This window comes from Lactuca sativa, chromosome 6 (assembly GCF_002870075.4).
Source record: "Lactuca sativa cultivar Salinas chromosome 6, Lsat_Salinas_v11, whole genome shotgun sequence".
Lineage (NCBI taxonomy): Eukaryota > Viridiplantae > Streptophyta > Magnoliopsida > Asterales > Asteraceae > Lactuca > Lactuca sativa.
The window spans coordinates 32,091,242-32,115,182 of record NC_056628.2 but is presented as its reverse complement, the minus strand read 5'-3'; the positions used below and the strand labels follow the sequence as shown (position 1 = coordinate 32,115,182).

The 23,941-nt window shown below is 32.6% G+C and overlaps 3 protein-coding genes across 3 annotated transcripts; all 3 read right to left on the bottom strand.

Moving 5' to 3' along the window:
• Positions 1-6,707: 6,707 nt before the first annotated feature.
• On the bottom strand, positions 6,708-10,509 carry LOC111877583 (probable transcriptional regulatory protein At2g25830). The gene is made up of 7 exons (XM_023874097.3): positions 10,285-10,509; positions 9,964-10,130; positions 9,556-9,617; positions 9,134-9,290; positions 7,943-8,223; positions 7,203-7,323; positions 6,708-7,085 (listed from the first exon to the last, which is right to left on the bottom strand). Exons 1-7 carry the CDS (start codon positions 10,373-10,375, stop codon positions 6,993-6,995), a joined length of 972 nt encoding a protein of 323 aa, XP_023729865.1. The 5' UTR covers positions 10,376-10,509; the 3' UTR covers positions 6,708-6,992.
• A 4,986-nt stretch (positions 10,510-15,495) lies between these two features.
• LOC111877580 (uncharacterized) lies at positions 15,496-16,587 on the bottom strand. The gene has a single exon (XM_023874093.1). The coding sequence runs from the start codon at positions 16,585-16,587 to the stop codon at positions 15,496-15,498; it is 1,092 nt and encodes a 363-aa protein (XP_023729861.1).
• Positions 16,588-18,562: 1,975 nt separating this feature from the next.
• Positions 18,563-23,276, bottom strand: LOC111877584 (nuclear pore complex protein NUP85). Its single transcript, XM_023874098.3, has 17 exons — positions 22,817-23,276; positions 22,319-22,421; positions 22,132-22,242; positions 21,879-22,034; positions 21,717-21,773; positions 21,509-21,628; positions 21,227-21,427; positions 21,035-21,145; positions 20,925-20,962; positions 20,681-20,837; positions 20,500-20,601; positions 20,364-20,420; positions 20,121-20,267; positions 19,982-20,052; positions 19,659-19,746; positions 18,995-19,051; positions 18,563-18,899 (listed from the first exon to the last, which is right to left on the bottom strand). The coding sequence occupies exons 1-17, from the start codon at positions 23,209-23,211 to the stop codon at positions 18,705-18,707; spliced, it is 2,166 nt and encodes a 721-aa protein (XP_023729866.1). The 5' UTR covers positions 23,212-23,276; the 3' UTR covers positions 18,563-18,704.
• Between the last annotated feature and the right edge of the window lie 665 nt (positions 23,277-23,941).

The following is a 23,941-nucleotide window of genomic DNA, read 5'->3' as shown; positions in this document are numbered from 1 at the left end:
TGATAGGATGAATTATGGACAGAGATGATTAATTATGATTTATTAATATATTATGAGAATACTATATTAAAGGAGAAATCATATTGTTTAATTAATATTAGTCAAGAATTAATAAGAATTAGTTTTGTGGCTAAAAGACATTAATTAAATAAAAGGACTAGAACTGTCAATTGTGTGATAGTTGAATATTGTGCTAATGGACTCCATAGAGGATGGAGTGGACGAATTCTATGGGGAAACCTATTAGAAATCGTCCAAGGCCTCTAAGGAGGGAGTCCATGGGTTGCTTAGGGCCTAAGCAATCAAATTAGGGTTCCTTGTTAGATAACCCTAATAGCCTCACTATTTAAGGACCCCTAGGGCACCAAAAACGTGGCTAAGAGTTTCCTTAGGGTTTCTACACGTTTTTGGGTGCCTCCTATCTTATCATTCTTCACCCTCTTGTTCTTGGTGTTTGTGAGCCATTAGAGGAGTGACACTTGTGACTCTAAGCTTTCTAAAGCCATTACAAAGGAGGATTTGAGATTGTTATTGCTACATAACAATCAAGGTAAGATATAAACCCCAATCTTATGTTAATATGATTAATTGTATGCTAGATCTAGGGTTTATAGCTTTGGATAATCAATTGCATGTTCATTAGACAAACTAGATCCAAAAGCTATTAGGGTTTGCATGTACACCATAGGAATGATGTTTTGCTCAAAACCCATCAAGAAGACGTATGTTTTCACCACTTCCAACATGGCCACAACAAATCTAACTGCCCTAGATTAGCATCAGGGGCGATTCAGACCCCAGCACTTGCAGTGTTGCATAAAGATACTTTGCAAAAGGCCCACAACCAATGATGGAGTTATGTTGTTTCCTATCAATGGAGAATTAGTGACACGGGTAGGAAGTATTTGATAGTATACTATTATGGTTGTTTTTGGTACTTTGGTATTAGTATGTAACCTAACAATCCTCGTTATTTCTTGTAAAATTCCATTATGCAATAAAATCCTCTTCCCTATACGTGTGTGATAGTGTGCTTTTAGAAAACATCATGTTTGTCACGGCCTTAGGCCCAATCAATAGTACTATGATAAGAATGTCAAAGGTCGTTGTAAATGACAACCTTGAGTTTCTTCAAAGTCAAAAGAGACACATATGACATAGGCTGAGCTAGCTTGAGTCACAAGTAGCAGCAGATGATGGGTCTAACCCAAGTAGGGGAGAAACAACCCTTAAGGAGAAAGGAAAAAGGGCATTTCAACTTTCAAGGTCCAAGAGAGTAGCAGCACGAGTAAGTGGAGATAGTTAGTTTCGTTTTTGAGTAACAGAATAATGAAAGCCTCATGTTAGATTACTCATAGGCTATAAGTTTCTTGCTTCTCAAGGAAAGGTTGGTCTTTCCTCCCAAGCAACTAATAGGATTTTGTAAGTAGCCAAATTCCCAGGTGCGGCTCAGATATCCAAAAGAACTATTTAAGTTCATACCTTCGCGGATGAGAGATGTATCCTCGTAGCAAAGGATCAGGAGTTCAATAGGTAGCATAGTTTTCCATAGAGATCATCGAGTACTCAAGGGATACATCAGACTTAGGAAGCTTAGTTAAGCTCGTAGTAAGAACTTAGTTGCCTTATGCCAGAAGACGAAAACCATGGGATCGGATTCAAGGAGAAACTGTTTTCGTAGTACGAACGTTGCAATTCATCATCTAAATTGTGTATAGAGACGCCTAGAAAAGGGTCTTTGGGGATGGACTATGTCGATTAAGAGAGGCGGTATGCACTTTCCTAGGGTTGTAGATGTATCGGCATTATACATAATAGGATAAATAGATCAACTTCTTAATCAAATTCAACCAAGCAGTCTTGATGTCAACAATAGCAGTTAAGATTAACTATGAGACCCTAGCATAAATTGGCAAAAGTTCAATTTTAGGAGTGACTTAATGTTAAAAGTGTGTAAGTAATAGTAGTTGTTGGAGATTCAGTTGTAAAGACGTCTCGTTAAATGTCAATAAAAGTTAGACTTACAAGGAAAAGATCTAAGGATTTCCCATGAGGCTCAGAACTGTAGTAAGACGGTAGAATATTGTCGAAGAAATGTTAAAGTTTTTAGGATGCAAGGTTTGGTTGGTGATAGGGAACACAAAAGGATCGTAAGCAAGTTGTATAAATTCCTAGAACAAGTTCGTTAAGTTAAGAGTCACATTATATAGATCATCGAGTGCAACTGCTTGTGCGTCATTGGTCTTCACGGTGAGCTACGTATTTGATTTAGCTATTCCTCTAGATAATGAGCATAAGAATTAATATAAAACTAGGAGAAAGGTTCAACATCCATAGGATAATTTAGGACGACGAATAGGCTTTAGTGTTTCAACGACATAGATTAATAATCTCAAATCAGTTGTAGCCTCAAAAGTTTAAATAGCAAGGATCTGTTATGATAAGTAGATATCAAGGAAGGATGGAGATTGATTTCCTTTAATGACAGTTGGATAATGATGATGAGTCTTTAAGACCACCGTAGGGTCGATCGTGAGTCTTCAAGCCGATGAGGATGATGATAAGAGCAGTCTGGTATCGTAATCCCAGTAGTTAGGTAATGTCACAATTTATCGTGAGTAGACATAAGGACAAATTGTGAGGACAATAGTTGTACTCTGATACAGGAAGAATAGTCAGAACCTTGCGAGAAGGTTATTAGTGACCTAGTTTTCGGTAAACGTATTAGGTTGAAAGAAGATCAAGCCTTATAATAAGTCTCTCACCAATATTAGAGTATTGGTTCCATTGCTTTCAAGTTAGTAAATTTGTTATGGTAATTTTGGTTAAAATTCAGGATGTTGGAACACCTGAACTACGTTGAAATACCACTTGAAATATAGAATCATGTGTGTTTTAAGGACATGCCATGAGCCTTTTAGAGGCATTTTCCAAAGAATAGATTTCATTAGGACGTCGTAGATGAATTCTCATAGTTAAATCACCTCGTAACAAGTCGACTGTGTCGATACTTCGCATCTGAAGGCGATCGTCAATTGCAGTGTGTAATTTCTGGAAATCCAAACCGACGAATTCTTGGTTATGGAAGATTTCGCGAGGAGTTTAGAAGTACGTGTAAGGTAGAAAACGAAGTTCTATGGATAAATGAATGCAAGAGGGTGAATTTGATGTAGCAACGCCAGCTAGATCTTAGGTTGATCTCATGAAACCCCAGGAAGTTAGTGTGTAGGCATTATCCTAAGGTGCGTTAGGAGCAATATTTCAAGGATGAAATCTTTGTAAGTGGGGGAGAGTTGTAAAATATCATTTTCACATTTCCAGTAGAATTCAATATAAAACGTCCTTTATAAAATTCGGAGTAGATATAAATTGCTTTTTAGCCTTGGTGATCTAAACAAAAGTCGTAGTAATCATTAAACCGAGAGTGTGCGTATAGAGAACGTCCAAATCTGACTTCGTAAGAGGAAGTTATGATTTTTTGAAGTTTCAGCGCAGTAGTATACGACTCAGAAACCAAAGTAAAGATTAGTAAATTGTTAGGAAAAACAATATAAACGAGATTTGAAGATCTCGTCCATATGATTCCGTTGATATAAAGAAAGTAGAGAACGGATATCGTATGAGAGAGTTATGAATTTTTAACGGACTTTAATAGTTTAAGCTTGTTAAAAATATAACTTTAAAATAAATCAAAATTAGCCGAATGAATCTAAAAGAAGGTTGTAGATCTCGTTGATAGCTACACGTGAATTTAAAGAACATCAAAAACGGAGTTCGTATGAAGAAGTTATGAATTTTTGAAGCTTCCTAAGTGCATCCCGCTCAAAAAAGGCGCGACGCGCACCTTATAGAACCTGCTACGTCGCACGAGCCAATGCCCGACACGGGTCACGTTCTGAGAAGAACCCTTGCCGACCATGGTTGTCCACGGAGCACATGTCAATTTTCCTGCCTATAAATAGCTCCCAAGAGCTCATTCATTCTCCACACACACACACACACACACACACACTCTCTCTCTCTCTCTCTCTCTCTCTCTAATCCCTTTATATTTAGCCCAAATTTTCCTTAGGTTTAGGGTATTTTGGCAAAGCCCTGAGGCTCCTGAGAGCCTGACATCTAGTAGCGAGCAGGCCGGAGTTCTGCCAATAAAATTTCCAAACTTTTGTCTAGGAAATCTCTGTAAGTTAAATTACACTCATGCTTATGTTAGTGTAATTTATATTTATATTCATATTCGTTGTTATGAATCTATAAATAAGATTTATCAGTGATTTCATGTCATAGTATCGGTTGATCTATTTACAGGATAAGTGTCTAGAATGGTCACGTTGGCTTGGTTGTTGGATTTCATAAAGGCTATACGTCGAAATGGTCCTGCCTCCCAACTATCCAGCCCAGCCTGGTTGATCCCTATTTGATAAAACTCTCATTATTCATTGAGATTAGTGAAAGATCTATGTTTCATTACCAAATAGTTATAGAAATTAATAAGTTAAAGTACTATAAGTTAATACTTATTCGGTGTGTTATCCGCTAGTTGAGTCGTCAGTATAATCGTCTAGATAGCTATCAATCTTCTGAGTAATTGTCAGGTGAGTTTTCTCACTATGTTATATGCTACAGTATATATCATTTGTATATTAGGATATAGTTGCCCAGTAGTACGCCATTAATCTAGTTCTTTTAATTGCCTGTAGTATTAGATTATTGTCTGTTGTACTAAATATATGTGTTGATATATTATATGGGGAGTTGAGAGCGGAACATCTTCATGCTGAAGTCCAATAGACTCGGGCGAACTAGCTTTATGCTAAAGGTCAAAGTGCGGTCCAGCTATATGCTACAGGCAAAGAAGGGCGAACCAGCTTTATGTTGAAGGTCATTATGTGTATGCATTGTATATGTATTGTGGGATATAATATTTTGGGGTACTCACTAAGCCTAGCGCTTACCCAGATGATATTAAATGTTTTCAGGTACTCTATTAGGTAATACGAATGGTGAAGCTCAGTTGTACATAGGGGTGTCAATTTATGATACGACACGACAAAAATACACGAAACGAAACGAAATCGGGACGAAATCCAAATTTAAATTCGTGTTCGTGTCAAGATTAAAAAACACGATGTCGTGTCGTGTCGTTTTCATGTTCATAAATCGACACGAAATTGACATGATTACGCATGTGGTTGTCGTGTTTGTCGTTTTTGTCGTGTTATATATCTTTAAGTATGAATGAAATACACTAATAGTTATGTAATATTATCTTTTTCGTGTCGTGTCGTGTCGTGTTGCCGTGTTTTAATTGGTTCGTTTTCGTGTTAATGAAAAAAAACACGACATCGTGTCGTGTCATGTTCGTGTCATCCAAAACTTTGTCGTGTCGTGTCAAACAAAACACGACACGACTGCCCAATTTGACAGTCCTAGTTGTACACACGCATTGCAACTTGTTTCCGCATATACTTTGAAATAAGATAAATGACTTTTGAATGTAAAACATTGGTATTTGTCACAAATGAATGAAATGTTGTTTTATAAAAATGAAAATTTTGCCATGAAAATCAAGACGTTACATGAGATGGAGAAGTTATATACCTTCACTTTAGAGATGAAAACCTACAAAAATCGGCTCCAAACATGAACAACATATATAGACTAGATCAATAAAACAACATAGACTATTCCAACAATGGGGAGAAGATCATTGACATACTTGGCCTAACATGGGTAGGCACCTGTGACATCGGATATTACTTGAAGTCCGTGGAAAGTGGTGGCAAATTGCATAGTCATTTCATGTTTTTAGCTAAATGACAAGATAAGGCACAACAATTTTTATATAACACAGACATAACATGAAACAATGATGTGTTTTGCTATACTAACACAAAAACAACTCAACTGAAACACAATAAAAACGACCAACACGAAAAAAATAAATAAATAAATAAATAAAACTTTTAATTTGTTTTATTCATAAATAATCATACAAAACACGACAAACACATTTTAATATTTTATCAATTTCGTTTTCGAGTTTTAATACTACACTAAACGACATGAGTTTTTTACCACTCCCATCCATGGAAGTAATGGAGAAGCCAAAGATCCTTTATCTCAAATCTAGAATGGATAGAAGTTTAGATCATGGATCCCAATGGTTTCATTGTCAAAGATAATCAAGTCATCCACATATAAAAGCATAATACTAGTGATCAAGAGTCGGAAGAACTAGTAAAGAACCTAGAGGAAATAATAGCCAAACCAAACTTCTCAAACTAACCATATGGTGCCTCGTTGAGACCATAGAAAGCCTTTTGTAACCGACAAGGTCATTTGGAATAAAATACACCTACGGGAGGTTGCATATAGATTTCTTCACGAAGATAACAATCAAGAAACGCATTCTTGGCATCCATTTGATAGAATTTTCATTAACAAGCAAATGCAATGACAAGTACACTATGGCCGAACAACATAACCCGCAATACATGAGCAAAAGTCTCTCCATATTCAATATCATACTCCCGATTCAAACCCTAAGCAATGAGTTGGACTTTATTATTCTTGATATTTCTTGTGCATAACATCTTATAAAGCAAGGTTAGAAGTTGCCTTGGTATAGAAAGATTGATCATTATGTATCATTGATGTGGTATAAATACAAGAATGTTAACAGCTTGAAATGGTGCAATAAAAGATAGAACACAAAATCAACAAATCATAAAACAAACATCATTCACATTAAATCAATACAACATGTCTCAAGAACACCATGCAATATATGAAAGGAATGAAATAACTTTTCTGTTTTCAAAAATGTAACTATCTAAAACTAGATAGACTAGTTTATTCCTCAAGAAAAATCACCAAGTATAACTGTCTAAGTTCTCATATTAATAATAGAACTCAATACTAGAGTTCATACAAAATTGTACAATATCATTGCAATTCTTACCAAAACTCCCAAATTATCTTTTATTTAATCATTTCTGATCAGTATAAACAGCATCAACATCATCAAGATCAAGTAAATTCGACATAAGTTCCTTGTTTAACTCCATAGCTTCATCATCCACCTGTGATTCACCAACAAATTAGTGTCTCGTTGCATCTCCAATTTGCATAACAACATCTAAAGTATGACCATCAGTGAAATGACTAAAATACCCTTCTATAGATTAATTAGCATATACCTCAATTGGGGTCAAGGGAAGTAGCTCGGATCCATTATCAGGCTCAAAAGTAATTCCCTCTTCACGCAACTTTGATAGTATTTCCATATAATTATCCGAAGAGCTTACAATTTTATAGTATCTAAAAAGTATGAAAATAATTAACTCCATTTAAGAATCAGAATCAGGAATCAATGACAATATATTTAAGGGAAATCTCCATAAAAGTCCTTATATTTTCGTCTCATAATCGATTTAGTCCTTACATATTTTTTTTACTCAATTAAGTCCCAAAAACCGGTAATTGTATTCATTTTGACCATTTTACCCGGTAAACAGGTCATCCCACTTTCAAAATTTACACTTTTGGCCCAGATTTCAAAATTTTATTACAAATTTGGTCCAAAATTTACACTTTTGTCCCTGATTTTAAAATTTTATTACAAATTTGGTCCAAATTTTACACTTTTGGCCCAGATTTCAAAACTTTGTAACAAATTTGGTCCAAAATCTACGCTTTTGGTCCAGATTTTAAATTTTATTACAAATTTGGTCCAAAATTTACACTTTTGGCCCAGATTTCAAAATATTGTTACAAATTTGGTCCAAAATTTAGTTGTTTTACACCTTTTTTTTCAAAATTTTGTTTCTTTGATGTATAAAATCATATTTATACAAAAAAAACATATTTTCACATAAAAAACCTTCTTTTTTATGGAGACTTCCGTATATTTAAACCAAAAGTGAATCTTTAAAGATACCTTTCAGAGTTATCTTCTTCAGAGTCATCATCTTCATCAATGAAAGGTTCAATGACATCATCAGCACCCGAATCCAAAGCAATTGAAAGCAGTGTGTCTTTATCAGCATCTGTAACTTTGATATTAACAACGCGGGCCCGCCTAAATTTAAACATAATGGAACCAGGATCCGCCATCTTGCCACCACAATCCTTCACCACTTCCCTCACAGCCGCCACTGATCTGTTGATTTTATCGGTTGAAACCTCAACTATGATTCCAACTCCACCATAACCATATACCTGAGGTTTAAAAGAAAAGACTAAATTAGATTTTTTTTTTTGGGATAGTATCATAAAAGACCCTATATTTTGGGATTTTGTCGAATTAAACCTCAAGTTTATCTTTTTCCTGAAAAAGACCTTGTGCTGTTCCATTTATCTCGATTAATCTTTCGGTTTTAGACAATTTTTTCCGAAAAAAAAAATCAAAAGTTTACTTTTTTCCGAAAAACCCTCGTATTTGACAAGAAAAAAAAGTGGGTTAATCTCATAAAAGACCTTATATTTTGTGTTTATTAAGGATTGAACTTCAACTTTATTTTTTTCCTGAAGAAGACCTTACATTTGTTTCATTTTTTCAGATCTGGCCCTTTTAGTAATTTTTTTCCAAAAAAAAAATTGTAAAATGTGATGGTTTTTGTGAGAAAAACTAAAAAAGTTAAGAGGATTTTTTTGGAAATAGTTGATAGGTTGAGGGTTTTTTCGGAAAAAAAATAGAAAGACAGTTGAGGGTTTTTTTGGAAAAAATGAAAATGTACAAGGTCTTTTTATGGAAAAAAATAAAGATTTGGTTTAATCCCGGAAAAAACACAAAATATAAGGTCTTTTATAAGATTAACCCAAAAAAAGTTGAGGGTTATTTCAGAAAAAAAAAAAAAAAAAAAAAAAAAAAAAAAAAAAAAGCATGATTATTTTTTTCGGGAAATAAAAGTTGAGGGTTTTTCAAGAAAAAAAAAATTTGTCTAAAACCCGAAGATTAACAATAAACTTGCTAAAAATTTCAAATCGGAAAAAATGCAATGCCTTTAATTAAGAAAAGAAATAAACTTGAGGTTTAATCTTTAAAAAAAAAAACCCAAAGTATAGATTCTTTAATGTTGTTGACCTTTTTTTTAAGAATTGTGTAATTTAGTTATGATTTAAGAATTACCTCATAGATTTTTTCAATGTATGCTTCTTGGCCTTTATCAGAAGCTCTCTTGATGTTTCTTTCTAGGATTTCTTTAGGAACATCAAGCTCTTTAGCTTTTTCAAGAAGAGCTGCAAGACTTGTATTTGATACTGGATTTGGTCCACCTTTCTTCACTCTGTAAATGTAATGGGCTTAATTGGTTAAGAACTTCATCAAGAAAGCTATACATGGCTGTTTCTTTATTACTTAACCTATACATAATGACTTAATGGCTTAATGTATTAAGACACTAATCAAAATGACACAAATATCAATTGTGAAAAAACATAGCAATCATGTAATATTTTAATTGTGTTTTATTTTTATAACTACATACTTGATAAAAAGATAATATTTTAAGCTCCACATGAGTGGATGAGTAAAGAATTTTATAAACTTACGCAGATACAACTTCCTTTCCAACTTTTGCATAAAGTTTGGCCTTTTTTGCATCTTGAGCCCCCTGCATTTAGGCCTAATAATGAATGCAGAAACATTATGATTAAGCAATAAAAAACCTTACTTCCACTAACATTATTATCTCTCAGAAGGAAAATTGAATCTAGAACATTAAATCCCTAAGAAAAATATCAAAACGGATGCACAGGAAGAAAAATATGCAAAATGGGTCAAATCTACGATTTTCCATGTTCAAAATTCATATAGTTTTTGTGATGAATTGAACACGAGCAAGCTTCTGTTGTTAGTATTCCTTGAAGAACTGAAATTAATTTTGGACGACTTTTAAATTTGATTTCGGTAGTGAAATCCCTATAAACAAACAAGCGGAAGCACGTATGAATTCTTACCTTCCTGCCTGCAATTTTGCAGGACCTTCTTCCCATACAGAGAGGCCCACGTGTCCAAATCTTTCTTACAGAATTCAAAGATTGGAACTTAATTGGAGTAATAGCCCATTTTGCACAAGATGAATACATTGATGAAGAAGATAGATTCGTGTTTAACCTAACAGCCCCTAAAACCAAAACACGAGATTTCAGCAATGAACAATGACAAATGCATAAAGAAAGTAGCCATTTCGAGGGAAACCCCAGTTGAATTTTGAAAAAAATCAAATGAATGGAATCTTTAAGCATCGTTGGAAATGCGATAAGGGAGAAGGGTTTAACCTTGAATAGGGAAGAAATTGGGGCACCTCAGGGGAGCCGCAGTTGAGAGTCTGTAGAAAATTGCACCAAAAGCTCTACCTGATGAACTCATCGGTGCTTAAATTAGATTAGGACAGATTTTCAGAGTGGAAGATTATGAAGGTTTGAACTTTGAAAGCTGGAGTAGCCCCGAAGATGGAGCATATCGACATTTTTGGGTTCTGCTCAAGTTGTAAAAATTTCAATTTTACATTTTCACCCCCTAAAAGTTTTAAAGCCTTTTTTAGACTGTCTTTATTAGCAAGTTATGGATGTCAAGAGGACTATAGAACAAACATTAAGCAAAAAATTGTTTATGTTTAATATTTATATTTTATAAACGAAAAATAGGGTTAATCAAAAATTTAACCACATGAGGATTACACATGTTTGCAGTTTACAAAAAACAATCATCAAATATTTCATAGTTTAATTCCCCTAACATGATTAGTTTTAAACTGACATCAAAATAACCAAAAGAGTGTAACTGATGAAAACCACATACAAAAAGATAAAACCCAAATTGGATCACTAGATTACTATTGTTTGCTTAGATTGGTTTTTTGCATAATGGATTCACTTAGATGCTAAATTTCTCCAGCATTTCAATAAATTTTCCTTATATCAGTTGTTTACCACATATAATCTTCATCCTTATCTAGAAAATAAGTGAAAGTAATGCCTAAATAGGTTTTCATTGCTCAAAAGACCGAAAGCTTCAATACCGTAGTTTCATCTAGTAGAGGGTTGATTTCTATGTATGCATACGTAAATGTTAAAGCTTGAACCACTTAAACAAGAGTGCATCGTCGTTGCTCTTCTTCATAATTTGTCGAGATTGGTTGCCTTGAATGGTTTTTTATTTAAAAATTTGTCCAAAATCCGAAGTCGGCACTCTAAAATCCAAACTTTATGTCTGACATGTCTTGTTTCAAAGATCTTTGGTCATTTTTTCCAAATGAATGAAAAGGTGATTATTTTAAGAGAATATTCCATTTTATATGGTTGTTTTGTGATTATCCCTAAAATATACTTACATTTTTTTTAGAACGGCTAACACACACTTGAACCCTTCATCCTTTGGCCGACAACTCCCAATATCGCTAGTCATGCCCTGAAAGGTGGGCAATAGAGGCGACCGCCGAGAGTCTATTGTTCTAAGGGCCCCAAATTTTTTATGGATTATGTAATATTGATATATAATCACTAATCTATTTTTAAGATAAAAAAGATAAATAACAGGAAACAAGAAAGAAGCCAAATTCAAAGCGAATTTGATACATTGCAAAAAGTAGGAAGAAGCAATAACATATGTATAGGTATTTTTGTTCATAAAGAAGACAAAGAAGATGTGCAGGTGTTAACAAAATGGGGAAAATCGAGTCGACGAATTGTAAACTAACAGCCTATGGAGCAATCAAGCAATAATAGAATGGATTAATCGATTATGTTATGTCGATTAATCCTAAATCTTGACAGTTAGAATCTTATTGCATATAGAATCTTATTGCATATAGAATCTTATTAACCATTTTTGTTACTATAGCATCCATAGAAAGAAATTTTTCAAAATTAAAATTGTCAAAGAATTACTTAAAGTCATCGATGTCACAGAGAAATAACCAATGATTTGACTACTTTATGTATCGGTAAAGGTATGTTAGATGACATTAAACATGATACTTTTTTTTCGGAACAAAAAATGAAATTGGTTTCCTTGGATTCAAACTTCAGACCAACCAGATAGAAGACACTAAACACAACCACAAAACAAATGTTTGTTTTTATTCATCTTGATATTATTATTAATGATTTTGTATGTGAGATAAATACATGAAGTAGTTTTCTTTAAATTGGTAGACTTGTGTAAAAGTTTTTACTATAGTTATGTATTTGATACAATGGATACAATTATTAATGATATTATATCTAAAAAAACTAGAATAATTATTTTTAATTAGTATATATTTATAAATGGTTTGGTTATATTTTTGTCTTTGAATAGCCTTTACATTTGTTATTCACCAATTCTATCAGGTTTTGGTTTATTTGTTTGGACTTAATCATTTTTTAACATCTCTAAGACTACCTAATAAACCGAATAAGGTTTGGTTTAATAGGTATTGTTAATGTTATTTAGTTGCAGGGCTTAGATACGTTCTACCGGGTAAATTGTTTGAAATTTCAATTCTATATTGTCTTTGTTTTATAAAAGGGATGTGGTATGCACTAAAATGCATATTAATTTGAACCTAGTATTAAAAATACACTTTTATGATAAGATAATTTGCAAAGTAAGTTAGCCGCATCTCTTTACAACATTGAGTCATAAACTTCACCAAAATTTTGTAGGTCTTTCGGTATGTTTTAATGTTAACAACAGGTCGGTTAAAAGAGAGTTCAAAGTGTGTCCATGAATAGAACCCATTAAATCATAGGGTCCAAAAAAATTGTATATATATTAGCCTAAGTTGAATTTTCAGCCCAAATAAAATTAGGTATTACTACCGGCCACACAAGAAAGCATGCATGCATCGTATTTACTTCAGAAGTGAGAAAATCAACTGAAACTTGGGGAAGTTAAAAACGATTCAATTTCTTTGCTACTATGCAGATATTTACTTCAGAAGAAAGCATGCACGCATGCATCTTTTTCACTACCAGCCACACAAGAAAGCACGCATGCATCGTATTTACTTCAAAAGTGAGAAAATCAACTGAAACTTGGGGAAGTTAAAACGATTCAATTTCTTTGCTACTATGCAGATATTAATAATGGCTATTGAGTCGTCTCCAATCCTAGAGAGCAACGGTCTCAATCTTTGAATAAAATCAGTCAATTACAGAGGTTTGAGGTTTCAATTTCGATTTATTTCTTCTTTCTTCTTGAAAATCAGAAGCAAAATAATCTTACAACTTTCTTGAAAAATAGTTTTGCGTTCTTACAATCATACAATAGTATATAAAAAGCAATCAAATGGCTTCTTCATGCTATTTGGTTTACCTAAAATAATGAAAAATCAACTAAAATCGAACCAAATAAGACTATCATAATTCAGTTGGCCGAATCCGAATCGAATTACCCAAAACCAAATATCAGAGAACACATGCATTTAGGGCGAGTTGATTGGTTTCGATTTTTATGACACCTCTACTCAACCCATCCTAACCCAACCCAAGATATATAAATGTTATTAGAGAAACCTCTATGATCCCAATTCAATTTCAAAATGGTTTTATTCCATTTAAAACTATACGAACTAGTTGCATGCCCGGATATTTAGATTTCTATTGTAAAAAGTGGAAATCGGCTCAACTCTTTCATTAAATAACAAAACCCATAATTTACATTTGGACAAAATAGAAATTAAAACTATCTATAATCATATTTTTCTATACAATTAGAATACGCAAAGATATTAGTCAAGACATTCATTTGTAATGTCGCATGGTTAAAATTGATACACATTATAACAACTCTAATAATAAGCAACTGATTATACATTATTCATTGCAAAAAACTTCTTTATACATCAAAGTATTTGATGTGTATATTATTATTGCAAAAAAACTTTTTTATACCTCAATTTTGACGGTAGACTACGTCATGATTGAATCTTTTTAGGCTTCGCTAATATATTTGGACTGTCATTCAATATCTATTAATTTAGATAGCATGCATCACATAAAGTTGGTCATGTGATGCAGTCGATAAACACATTGATCCATCTTCCAAACATATTTTATACGAACAAATTTGGAACAATTGTCATCTAATGCATACTTATTCGTCTTTCTGTGATGATTTTTCCAACAAAGTCTAGAACTAAATTATTTATATTTGAAGGACTTAAAGTATTGAGGGTTAGTTCATTCATATGTAGAATTCATAGTTTTTTTTCAACAGCAAGAAAGTTTTCACTCCAAGGATAAAGCTAAAGCCACACAATATTACAGGACATTACAAGACATTAAAACATTCAACCGTAGAATTCCCATTTATTTTTCATTTTGCAACAATATTTGACATCCTATGATCTTTTAATTCAACTCAATAAGTACCATTGTTGCTTCCTGGCCTTTACACAAAATAAAAATTAGCTTCCATATTTTACAAACTTTTTCATTATCAAAAGAATATGCAAGAAATGGCTATATATTACCATAGATTTGTGTTATAGCACCATACTTTCATTTATTTCTATCATACATTGTATTTACTCTTTTTCTTATTTACATAACGTGTAAAACCATAAATACTCGAAAAAATCTAACGGGTATTATGAATTATTTTTCCGATGTAAATGTATTTGGAATTAAATTTTAGATTATTTATTTAACTAGTTCTTTCAAGGACTTTTATTTTTTAAATTATGTAATCTACTTCTAACCAAAACAATATTTGGGATGGTTATTGGTTGTTCCCTTTTTCCAACGAAATCTTGATATCAAGAGACACGAAGTGGGAGTGGGATGGGAGGTGGTCATAGTCTTGATATCAGGAAACACAAAGTGGGAGTGGAATGGGAGGTGGGTGGGTGGGACACAGGATTATAATAGATGTTGCAGGTGACATATTTTTTTTACGTAGTGGCATAATAGTACAAAAATGGAAAATTCGAAAAAATTTACAGTACGTCCGAAAAAAACAGGGTTGTCGGTGCGACTATGGGCACCAAAGGGGAACCACCTCTGCCGATGTGGCACATGGTTACCGAAGAGAATATTGTCCCAGCCACTCGATATGACACAAAAGGTTCCCACAGCCACATGTTTGTCCCGATTCTCATGAACATAAAAGTAGGAAAAAGATCGGAGCGGGGTGGCGGGGGCGGCAGATACGAGAACACACCGTGCACCATTAGGATATAGATTTACGGTTTTGTTCATTAGGTATATTAAGATAATAACAAACCAAATAATCATGTTAAATTGAGAAACAAAGAAATAAAACATAGAAAAAAAAAGGATTTATATTAATTAAAATGATTATAAATGAAACTTTTATGAATGTAATAAGTAGATTAGATGGACAAAAACTAACATAGAAAAAGAAATATCATCTTGAATAGGATAAACACAAATTCCAATGTCATTACACCATTACTAACTCCCCTAAAACTAGCTTTATTCCATATTCATCCATACTCCATTATTTCTGCTAAAACATAGAAAAAGCAATATCTTCTTTGATCATTCCCAATCTATCCAGCAGTTGTTGATCACATAGAAATCATTATGAACTGCCTCTGGCATGGGCGTCACCATTCTCCGAGTCAACCCAAGGTACTTCAACCTTTCACAAGATGATGCAAGTATCACCACATCTTCCCAAGAAAAATTGTGACATGAAAAGAACTCAAGCTCTTCCAATGTTTCATGATCTTCAAAAGCAAGCAAACCTTCACTTGTAACAGCCTCACAACCCGTTAAAGAAATCGCCCTCAGTTTCCAATAGTGTTCACCAATAACAAACAATGAAATATCAGTTACGTTTATCAACCAAGAGAGATCCAATCTTTCTATCTTTGGGAGTTGCAACAAAGCACCAACCCCAACGTCTGTAATGTTAACCCCACACTTTGATAGATTAAGATCAGTTAAGCAACGAATTTGCTTCAAGTATAAAATGCCATCATCGCTAATCCTATCACATTCAGCCAAAACAAGCTCCTCCAAGAAATGCCTCACATGCCCATTTGAAAGATACTTCAAACCCAAATCGGTAATCAAGTAACAACCTTGTAAATTCAAAACACGTAACCAACTTGTTGTTTCTGCAATAGCTTTGAGTGATTCATCTGTGACACTAACACATCCACTCAAATCCAAAACTGCTAAATTCTTAGATGATCTTACAAGAGAAGTAACTTCGACATCTCCAACATGTAACCTCCGACTTAAAGACACGTAATACAAATTCTTACAAGCATTTGTAACTTCACACAAACCATTGTTATCAAAATCAACCTCTATCATGGAATCCGCTTGAGAATCGGTGTTTTTTTCTAAACTGAGGTTCATGTACCGGAGCTTGGGGCATGAATGCGCGAGGAGTTTCATGTGGGTGTTTGAAAGTGGTTTATGACATTCAAAGGTGACAAGATTTGGGGATTCGGGTAGGATATCATAGAGTAAATCAGGAAATGCAATGTGTAAATTAGTTAAGCGACTACAAGCAAGTTTCAAGAATTGTTTGGATACTTGAGAGAAGGATCTTCGGTCATCTGGGTTGTTAATTCTTTTGAAAATGGAGATTAGCTCGTCATCTCCAAGTTGCGCCATGGATTAGGGTTATCTGGTATCAAAGCGAAAGCGTTTTAACTATCAACTTAATGGAAGAAGAATGGTAGTAATAAGGAAGGCAAATTGTAACTAATAACGTTTCAATATATATATATATATATATATATATATATATATATATATATATATATATATATATATATATATATATATATATATATATATATATATATATATAGGGTTAGGTTATTTTGTTTTCGCTATCTATTGTGTGCATGTATGACTGATTCTGGACCAATCATTTTAGTTATTTTAAGAAAATAATCAATGCATATTACATGTTAAAGATATAATAGGTATTAATTACATCTTCAGCATTTAATAAACATTAATTACTTTCTTAAAATAACTAAAATGATTGGTCCATAATCAATCATACAGGCACACAATAGATAGTGAAAACATTTGAACCTAATTCTTTCTCTCTCTCTCTCTCTCTCTCTCTCTCTCTCTCTCTCTCTATATATATATATATATATATATATATATATATATATATATATATATATATATATATATATATATATATATATATATATATACAAAAAACAGTAGAAAACCTTAGAGTAAATTATTAGATTCCAAAGTAAAATAGAAACTCATAGACTAACATATTAGATATCCAAAAACTATAGAAAACTTTAGACTTATATATACTAAACTATTAGATTTCCAAAAACTACAGAAAACTCTATACTTTAATAGGAACAATTAAAATATGAGGAACTGTAAGAATTGATGATTCACAACTGAATGATTAATTGTAAGTTTATCTAATTCATTACACTTGTTTATTATTTTAAAACATATCAAACTTTGCATTTTTTTTTCTGCGTTTTTTCAGCATTTAGAGCTCAATGAAAAATTTTAAACTATGAATATTATAACATCAAAAAAATTTGTCTAATTTTATCAATAAAAAGATTTTTCTAGATAATACTTTTCAATCAAAACACCACCAAATGTGCATTAATAAACCGATTTGAAGATTTGTGAAAAAAAATCACAAAACAATCATCTAAACCGTAAAATAAAATTATGTTACATAATACATATGCACTAAAAAGGGAAATGACATTGTAGTTTTAGGTTTTGCTCTAAATGTTCCCTAAATATTTTTTTGACTTTATGACAGCATAAGGTGGGTTTTTTTTCCTTTTTAAATAAACTTTTTTAGCTTTACAACAATTTTAGCAACCGTTTCTCTATAAATGTTAACCTTTGGCAGCTTTTGCAGCAGTTTTTACAACAGTTTCTATATAATTATTAACCTTTGACAGCTTTTGCAACATTTTTAGCAACAGTTTTTGCATAAATATTAACCTTTGACAGTTTTGGTAACACTTTCTACATAAAACTTATATATTGGTCCCTTGTATCTAAATAAAGAATATGCATATGAGCTGGAAAGATTATGATAAGGTACACCATAACAGATGCAAATAAGGCGACTTGTATGCTTAGGGATGTTGAAAAAAGTTGGAGATGTTTTTTTTATGACGTACAAAGACTTGTATTGTAATGAATCATCTCAAGAAGAAAATTTTGAAGATGTGGTGCGTTGTGATTTTTTAGGTGTTTTCCTTAACGTGGAAAACAACTTGGTTTCTATTGAAACCCGAGTTAAAGAGGTATTTGAGAGAGGGAAATGTAAGTATCTTTCGATTTGTAATGTTTTTATCGATTTTTGAAATATATTTAGGGATACAAATATCTACAATGACACCCGACTTGACTTTATCGAACAAATTTGTGAACAACAATAATCAAGACGTTGGTTTGCACTTAAGATTGAGTTAGAAAATCTTGCAAAACAATTATAGACGAAATTGACAACATAAAAGATGATAAAATAGCATTCGTTAATTAATTTGTTGTTTACTTTCTACAAATGATAAATAAGATACTACTACTATCCATACATATAGATGTTGTACTTATACTTTTGGCAATGTTTTGATATAACTTGGGTGCACTTTTATATAGAAAATGGGGTATTAATGTGTTATAATATTCATGATTCATTATCTATTACATTTCACTAGATATTTTATGAAAAAAAAAAAAGTCAATACAATTGAAAACCTTGAAACAGATCATTCTTCGAGAATAGCACGCCCTAAATTAGTGGCGAGAGCCGCCCTAACAGAGCTGAGGGCGTGTGGTGGCAGCCCCACCTCCACAAAATCAGGGCGCAGCTTTGCCACTGTTGACTCTTGCAATTTATTCAATAGCAAGTTACATTGAGATACATTTAACAGAGGACCCTCTTGCCACGTCAGCAACTTCAACTGCAAATAAATAAATAAATAATATTAAAACTTTACACATATGGAAAAAGCGTTGTCGTTTTAGTCGGAAAAAAAAAATGTTATAATTTGCTCACCGAATCATACAAAAGAGGAAGCCAAAAGCGTTGTGGCGTAGAAGGGTTTTTCATTATCTGTGTCACAAAATAATAAGATTTAATTACATTTTTGATCCCTGAGTATAGTTGATATTTTGCAATTTTGATCCCAAAAAGTTTTCTTTTACAGGTTTAATCCTTATTTAGGGTTCTTATAATGTTTTCAGTCCATGTTCCATGTAAAATAACTATTTGTGGTCCCTGAGTATAGCTAATTTTTACAAGTTTGCTCCCAAATATAGTCACTATGAACATTACAAAAACTGAAAAAATAATTTATACTCAGGGACCAAAAATGTAATTTACTCCGAAAAGAAACATCATGGTAAAAGGATTAAAACAAATATAAAGAAAATTACAAATTTGGTCCCTGTGCTTTACTCAAAATTACATCTTTTGTCTAATTTTTTAAATCTTGCGTATGTCATCCTTAAGTTTGCATTTCATTGCAGATTTGGTCCTTATACTTTCCTCAAAATTGCAAAGATTTTTCCAATGTTAAATCCGCAACAAAATGCAAAACTAAGAACATCTTTGGAAGATTTCCAACATTAGACCAAACTTGCAAGCTTGAGTAAAAAACAGGGACCAAATTTGTAATTTACTCAAAATTAATATGTCAAAAGAGTAAATAATCACATACCGATATAAGGGATTCACCAGCTTTTCTAGCAGCATCAGTAGCAACACCATCTTGCACTTGCTGAAGAGACTTCTTGAAGTCCCTATACCTAAACACCACCAATTTTTTAATATCAGAAAAAACTTTTAGTAAATGACAGAAATGGTCCCTGTGGTTTGGTGAAAATGGCAGGTTCAGTCCATTTTTAATTTTTCTTTCATACATAATCCTCATGGTTTCATTTTATTGCGATTTTGGTCCCTCTTACTTGCACCGTTAGTAAAATGACTATTTTACCCCTATCCCCTTTCTTATAAACCAACAAAAAGCAAACCATAACTTACTTGTGTAAAAATTCAAGACCCCCTACAGTTCTTGATTCAGTGCCCATCAATTCAATTAATCCTTCCCATTGCTGCATATATACATAAGGTATTAATACAAATCATACATGCATACATACATACATACATACATACATACCTCAAAACTTTCATCAGAGATTGACTTTCCAACAAAGTCAAACAACTTCTGAGCAATTCTATTAAGGCGAACTTCATCACGAGCCTGTTGTAGCCAGAAGATTCCGGAACCTTTTCTACCATGTTTCCAGTGATGCATTCCAACAATCTGTTAATATGTCATTTTGTTATAAACAATTTTCAATAAAACATTTATTAAAAAAAAAAAAAAAAAAAAAAAAAACCTTTGATTTAATAAAAATACCTTCATAGCATTTGCACTCACACTATCAAGCTCATATAAACGACATATCTCAATATTCTGTTTCCAGTAGAAAAGTAATTGAACATTAAGTCAAAAAGTCAAAAAGTCAATACACTTTGAAGGTCAACGAGTCAACCTTGAGGAGAACTTGACTATGATATACGGGTTGTTTGTATAACAAAATTTCCAACAATCCAACTCCATGTTTCATACAAGATATTAAATATACTGGAGCAATCTGCAAAAAAAACAAAAAAAAAATTATAAAAAGTGAAATGTTGCGTTCTTTTTAATAGAAAAAAGATTTGCATACTCACTTGCCACGTCAGCGCATGAGAAGATAACACTTGAGCATAAACAAGTCTATGTGATTCCTCTATGCTAATTCCCCCTAAATTATGTCTTTCTTCTTTTAAAAGAATTTCTGCTTGAATATTGCCAGCTGTCAGTAGCTCTGTAGCATGTGCAATCATCCTATTATCACAAATTAAAAAAAAAAAACATAATTATTATTCGAAAATATTATAAAGTATAAGATTAAAAAACTACAGATTAACTCACCAGGGACCAAATGATTTTGAGCACTCAGCCAATATAACCTAAAAAAAATAATAATAATAACAAATTAGATATCAAATAAATAATAATTTGTTGAAGTAAAATATTTTTACCTCTGTATTTTCTCCAAGAATTCCAATTATAAGACTCATGAGCTTATGTGGAGTTGATATAGGCTTTAGCTGTATGCATTTTTGAGCTAAAACATGCATACTTTCTAAACCCTGAATATAAAAAAACATATTAATGTGATGATGTCATTAATCTTTGAACCAAATTATGATTTAAAAATAAATATTACTAACCGAAGTAAAGGGTCTGATATATAGGAAATGAGCAATATATAGCTCTACCCAATGACAGGTGGCATTAGTGAGAGTATTTATGTTTCCCAACATGATTTGAAGCAAATTTTTTAGGTTTTCTTTTGTCTGATGATGGCTGCATTGAAGCCAATATGCACTGCAATCCAATTTTGTAATTTGTGCTCTCCATTTTTCCCATGCCTGATATATAATTAATATATCCATATTTATTAAAAGATTATTTAAAAGTTAAAACATTGTTTTAAACATAAAATGTTTTACCTTCATAAAATCAGACTTGTTGTAACAGCATTCACCTAGTTTTCCATCTGGTAAATCCACACGCATACGTGGCATTTTTGATATTAGAACAGCAACTGCTTCCACAAGTCCATTCTCTGTCTGTATAATGAGAAATGACGTAAATGCCCCTACACTGAGCTACATATAACTCTTAACAATAACAATGTTACTTGAGTTGAATACAAACCTCACGAGAACCTAGCTGATTAAGCTGATAAGATCCATGCAAACGCAATAACTTCACCTAAAATTAAAACATTATTGATGCTTTTAACTTTTTATGATTATGATTTATTATAAATGTTAATTAACCTTTTTGTGGTTTAACTTATAAGTATGTAAAACTCACTACAATGTCTAGCCAACCAACTGAAAGTGCTGAAGAAATTGCTTGCCAATATGCAGCTTCATTTTCAACTGTCTGTATATTAATAAGTTGTGCTTGAAATTCCACCAATCTCAAATGGACAGTTGGCACTTGTCCAGAGAACAAACTATCATAATCCTGAGAGAATCAGAGAAGTATTATATTCATATTCATAATGAATAAAAAGATGATTAAACTCATTGTAAAAGTTTAGACTTTAGACAAGTATACTTACAGTTAACCAATCAACAAGCTGTTCAGGGATCCAAGACTGAGATTGTTTGTTGGCATAGAATATTTCAAGGAGCTCCCATGCAGCTTTCAGTGAGCTTGGCTCCTCATCAATCTATTGTGAAGATTTTATAAAGAAAACATAAAGATTAACAATTTGATGAAAAGAAACAATTCAAGAAAACAAATACCTTTAATACTGTCTTTGGATCTTCAATTAACGAGGTAGGTCTGGACTTCCTGTTTCCTAAAAGGGAATTTATTTCCTTGCTGTACTCAAGAACATATTTTGACCTGATTACATGAAGTGAGACAACAATCTATAAGAAATGACTTCCAGGATGGAGTAGATTAACAATCAGAAAGTAAATTCGAATGTCCTCGAGATTTTGACCTGATTCCCTCACTATTAATGTTGAAAAATCAAGTACTTGTTCTTCAATTTAGAAGAAAATCAAGAAATTTCAAAATTGGGGATTTCACTCCCCTTGTTCTAATTCTAGAATTACTAAGTTATTAAACCTTCCTGCATAGATACTCACAAGACATTGTTCTTATTAATCGAGCTAAGATCATAAAAGCGAATGCTCTTATCAATTTTCGAACTTCTCCATAATTTTATCAAATGTGCAGGGTTATTGCCAATATATACACTAAGTCACTAAATTTATCATATGCAGTATGATTACCATTCCAATTGGGAAGGAGCTGAATGCTGCAACTCCGACAATGCTGCCATGGCGTTTTTCTTATTCTGAAGATGCGCAAATGGAGACACTGATCCATAAACAATTCTACGCCACCGCACAGCATCATTGACTTCACTGTGGACATCTTCTCCACTTAGCTTCAACTCAACTACTTTCCCGCCAACTTCAGCTTCATCTTCGATGGTGTTGGTAGTCTCAGGTGACCGGAAAACCGACACGCGTAACGAGTTACCACTTGACCATGAAATTGAGAGGCGAGGAGTGATTGGGGGTTTAAGGCCGTGGTGGAGAGGGTAGACTGCAGGAGTGTGGAGCTCCGGGGAAAAGGGAACGAGGGAGGAAGAATCGCCGGAACCTGTAAGAAGGCCTGGCATTTCGCCGGGGATGTGAAAGTTGTGAGGTTGTGTGTTTTAGGGCTTTGAAGGGTTTAAACGGTGTTTTAAGTTTATAAAGCGGCAATTTAACAAAGCTCACAAAAATAACGAGAGACCGGTGACATGATAAAACAATCAATTTTCCTAATATTTACAAACAATTATATATATATATATATATATATATATATATATATATATATATATATATATATATATATATATATATATATATATATATATATATGTTTACATGTTTTATTGACATCTATTGTGCGGACGTGTGAGCAATATTATTCTGTGAGAATGATAAAGAAAATATATTGTTTGATAATGTAAATACGTTCAATCTTAATAACTATTGTCGTTATCACGCATTCTCCTTAATTAAATCGTCTATAAGGTTATTATAGACTTTTTTTTATTATTATCATTCTGTTAGGATGTTTATTGAGTCGTATTTTGTAATAATGAAAATGAGTAAAAAACGATGCATAAGAAAAAAAATTAATAAGAATTAATGAGAATGCATGGAAATGACAATAATTGTGTGAGGTTAAAGGTATTTACATTACTAAACAACTTATTCTTTTAGTGATTCTCACAAAATAGCATTTTCCACACATCCACACAATAGGTGTTCATCCACATTATAACCTAGCTATATATATATATATATATATATATATATATATATATATATGTGTGTGTGTGTGTGTGTGTGTGTGTT

What these genes read in the sequence shown, in the direction of transcription:
- LOC111877583 (XM_023874097.3), bottom strand. Translation starts at nt 10,375, where the DNA reads ATGAGTTCATCAGGTAGAGCTTTTGGTGCAATTTTCTACAGACTCTCA. An exon ending in CAATTTCTTCCCTATTCAAG is followed by an intron (nt 10,131 to 10,284) that starts GTTAAACCCTTC and finishes TTTTGGTTTTAG; the next exon opens with GGGCTGTTAGGTTAAACACG. An exon ending in TTCCCTTGACCCCAATTGAG is followed by an intron (nt 7,086 to 7,202) that starts GTATATGCTAAT and finishes GGTGAATCACAG; the next exon opens with GTGGATGATGAAGCTATGGA.
- LOC111877584 (XM_023874098.3), bottom strand. Translation starts at nt 23,211, where the DNA reads ATGCCAGGCCTTCTTACAGGTTCCGGCGATTCTTCCTCCCTCGTTCCC. An exon ending in TTCTTGGAGAAAATACAGAG is followed by an intron (nt 20,963 to 21,034) that starts GTAAAAATATTT and finishes TATTTTTTTTAG; the next exon opens with GTTATATTGGCTGAGTGCTC. An exon ending in TCAAAATCATTTGGTCCCTG is followed by an intron (nt 20,838 to 20,924) that starts GTGAGTTAATCT and finishes TTGTGATAATAG; the next exon opens with GATGATTGCACATGCTACAG.
- LOC111877580 (XM_023874093.1), bottom strand. Translation starts at nt 16,587, where the DNA reads ATGGCGCAACTTGGAGATGACGAGCTAATCTCCATTTTCAAAAGAATT.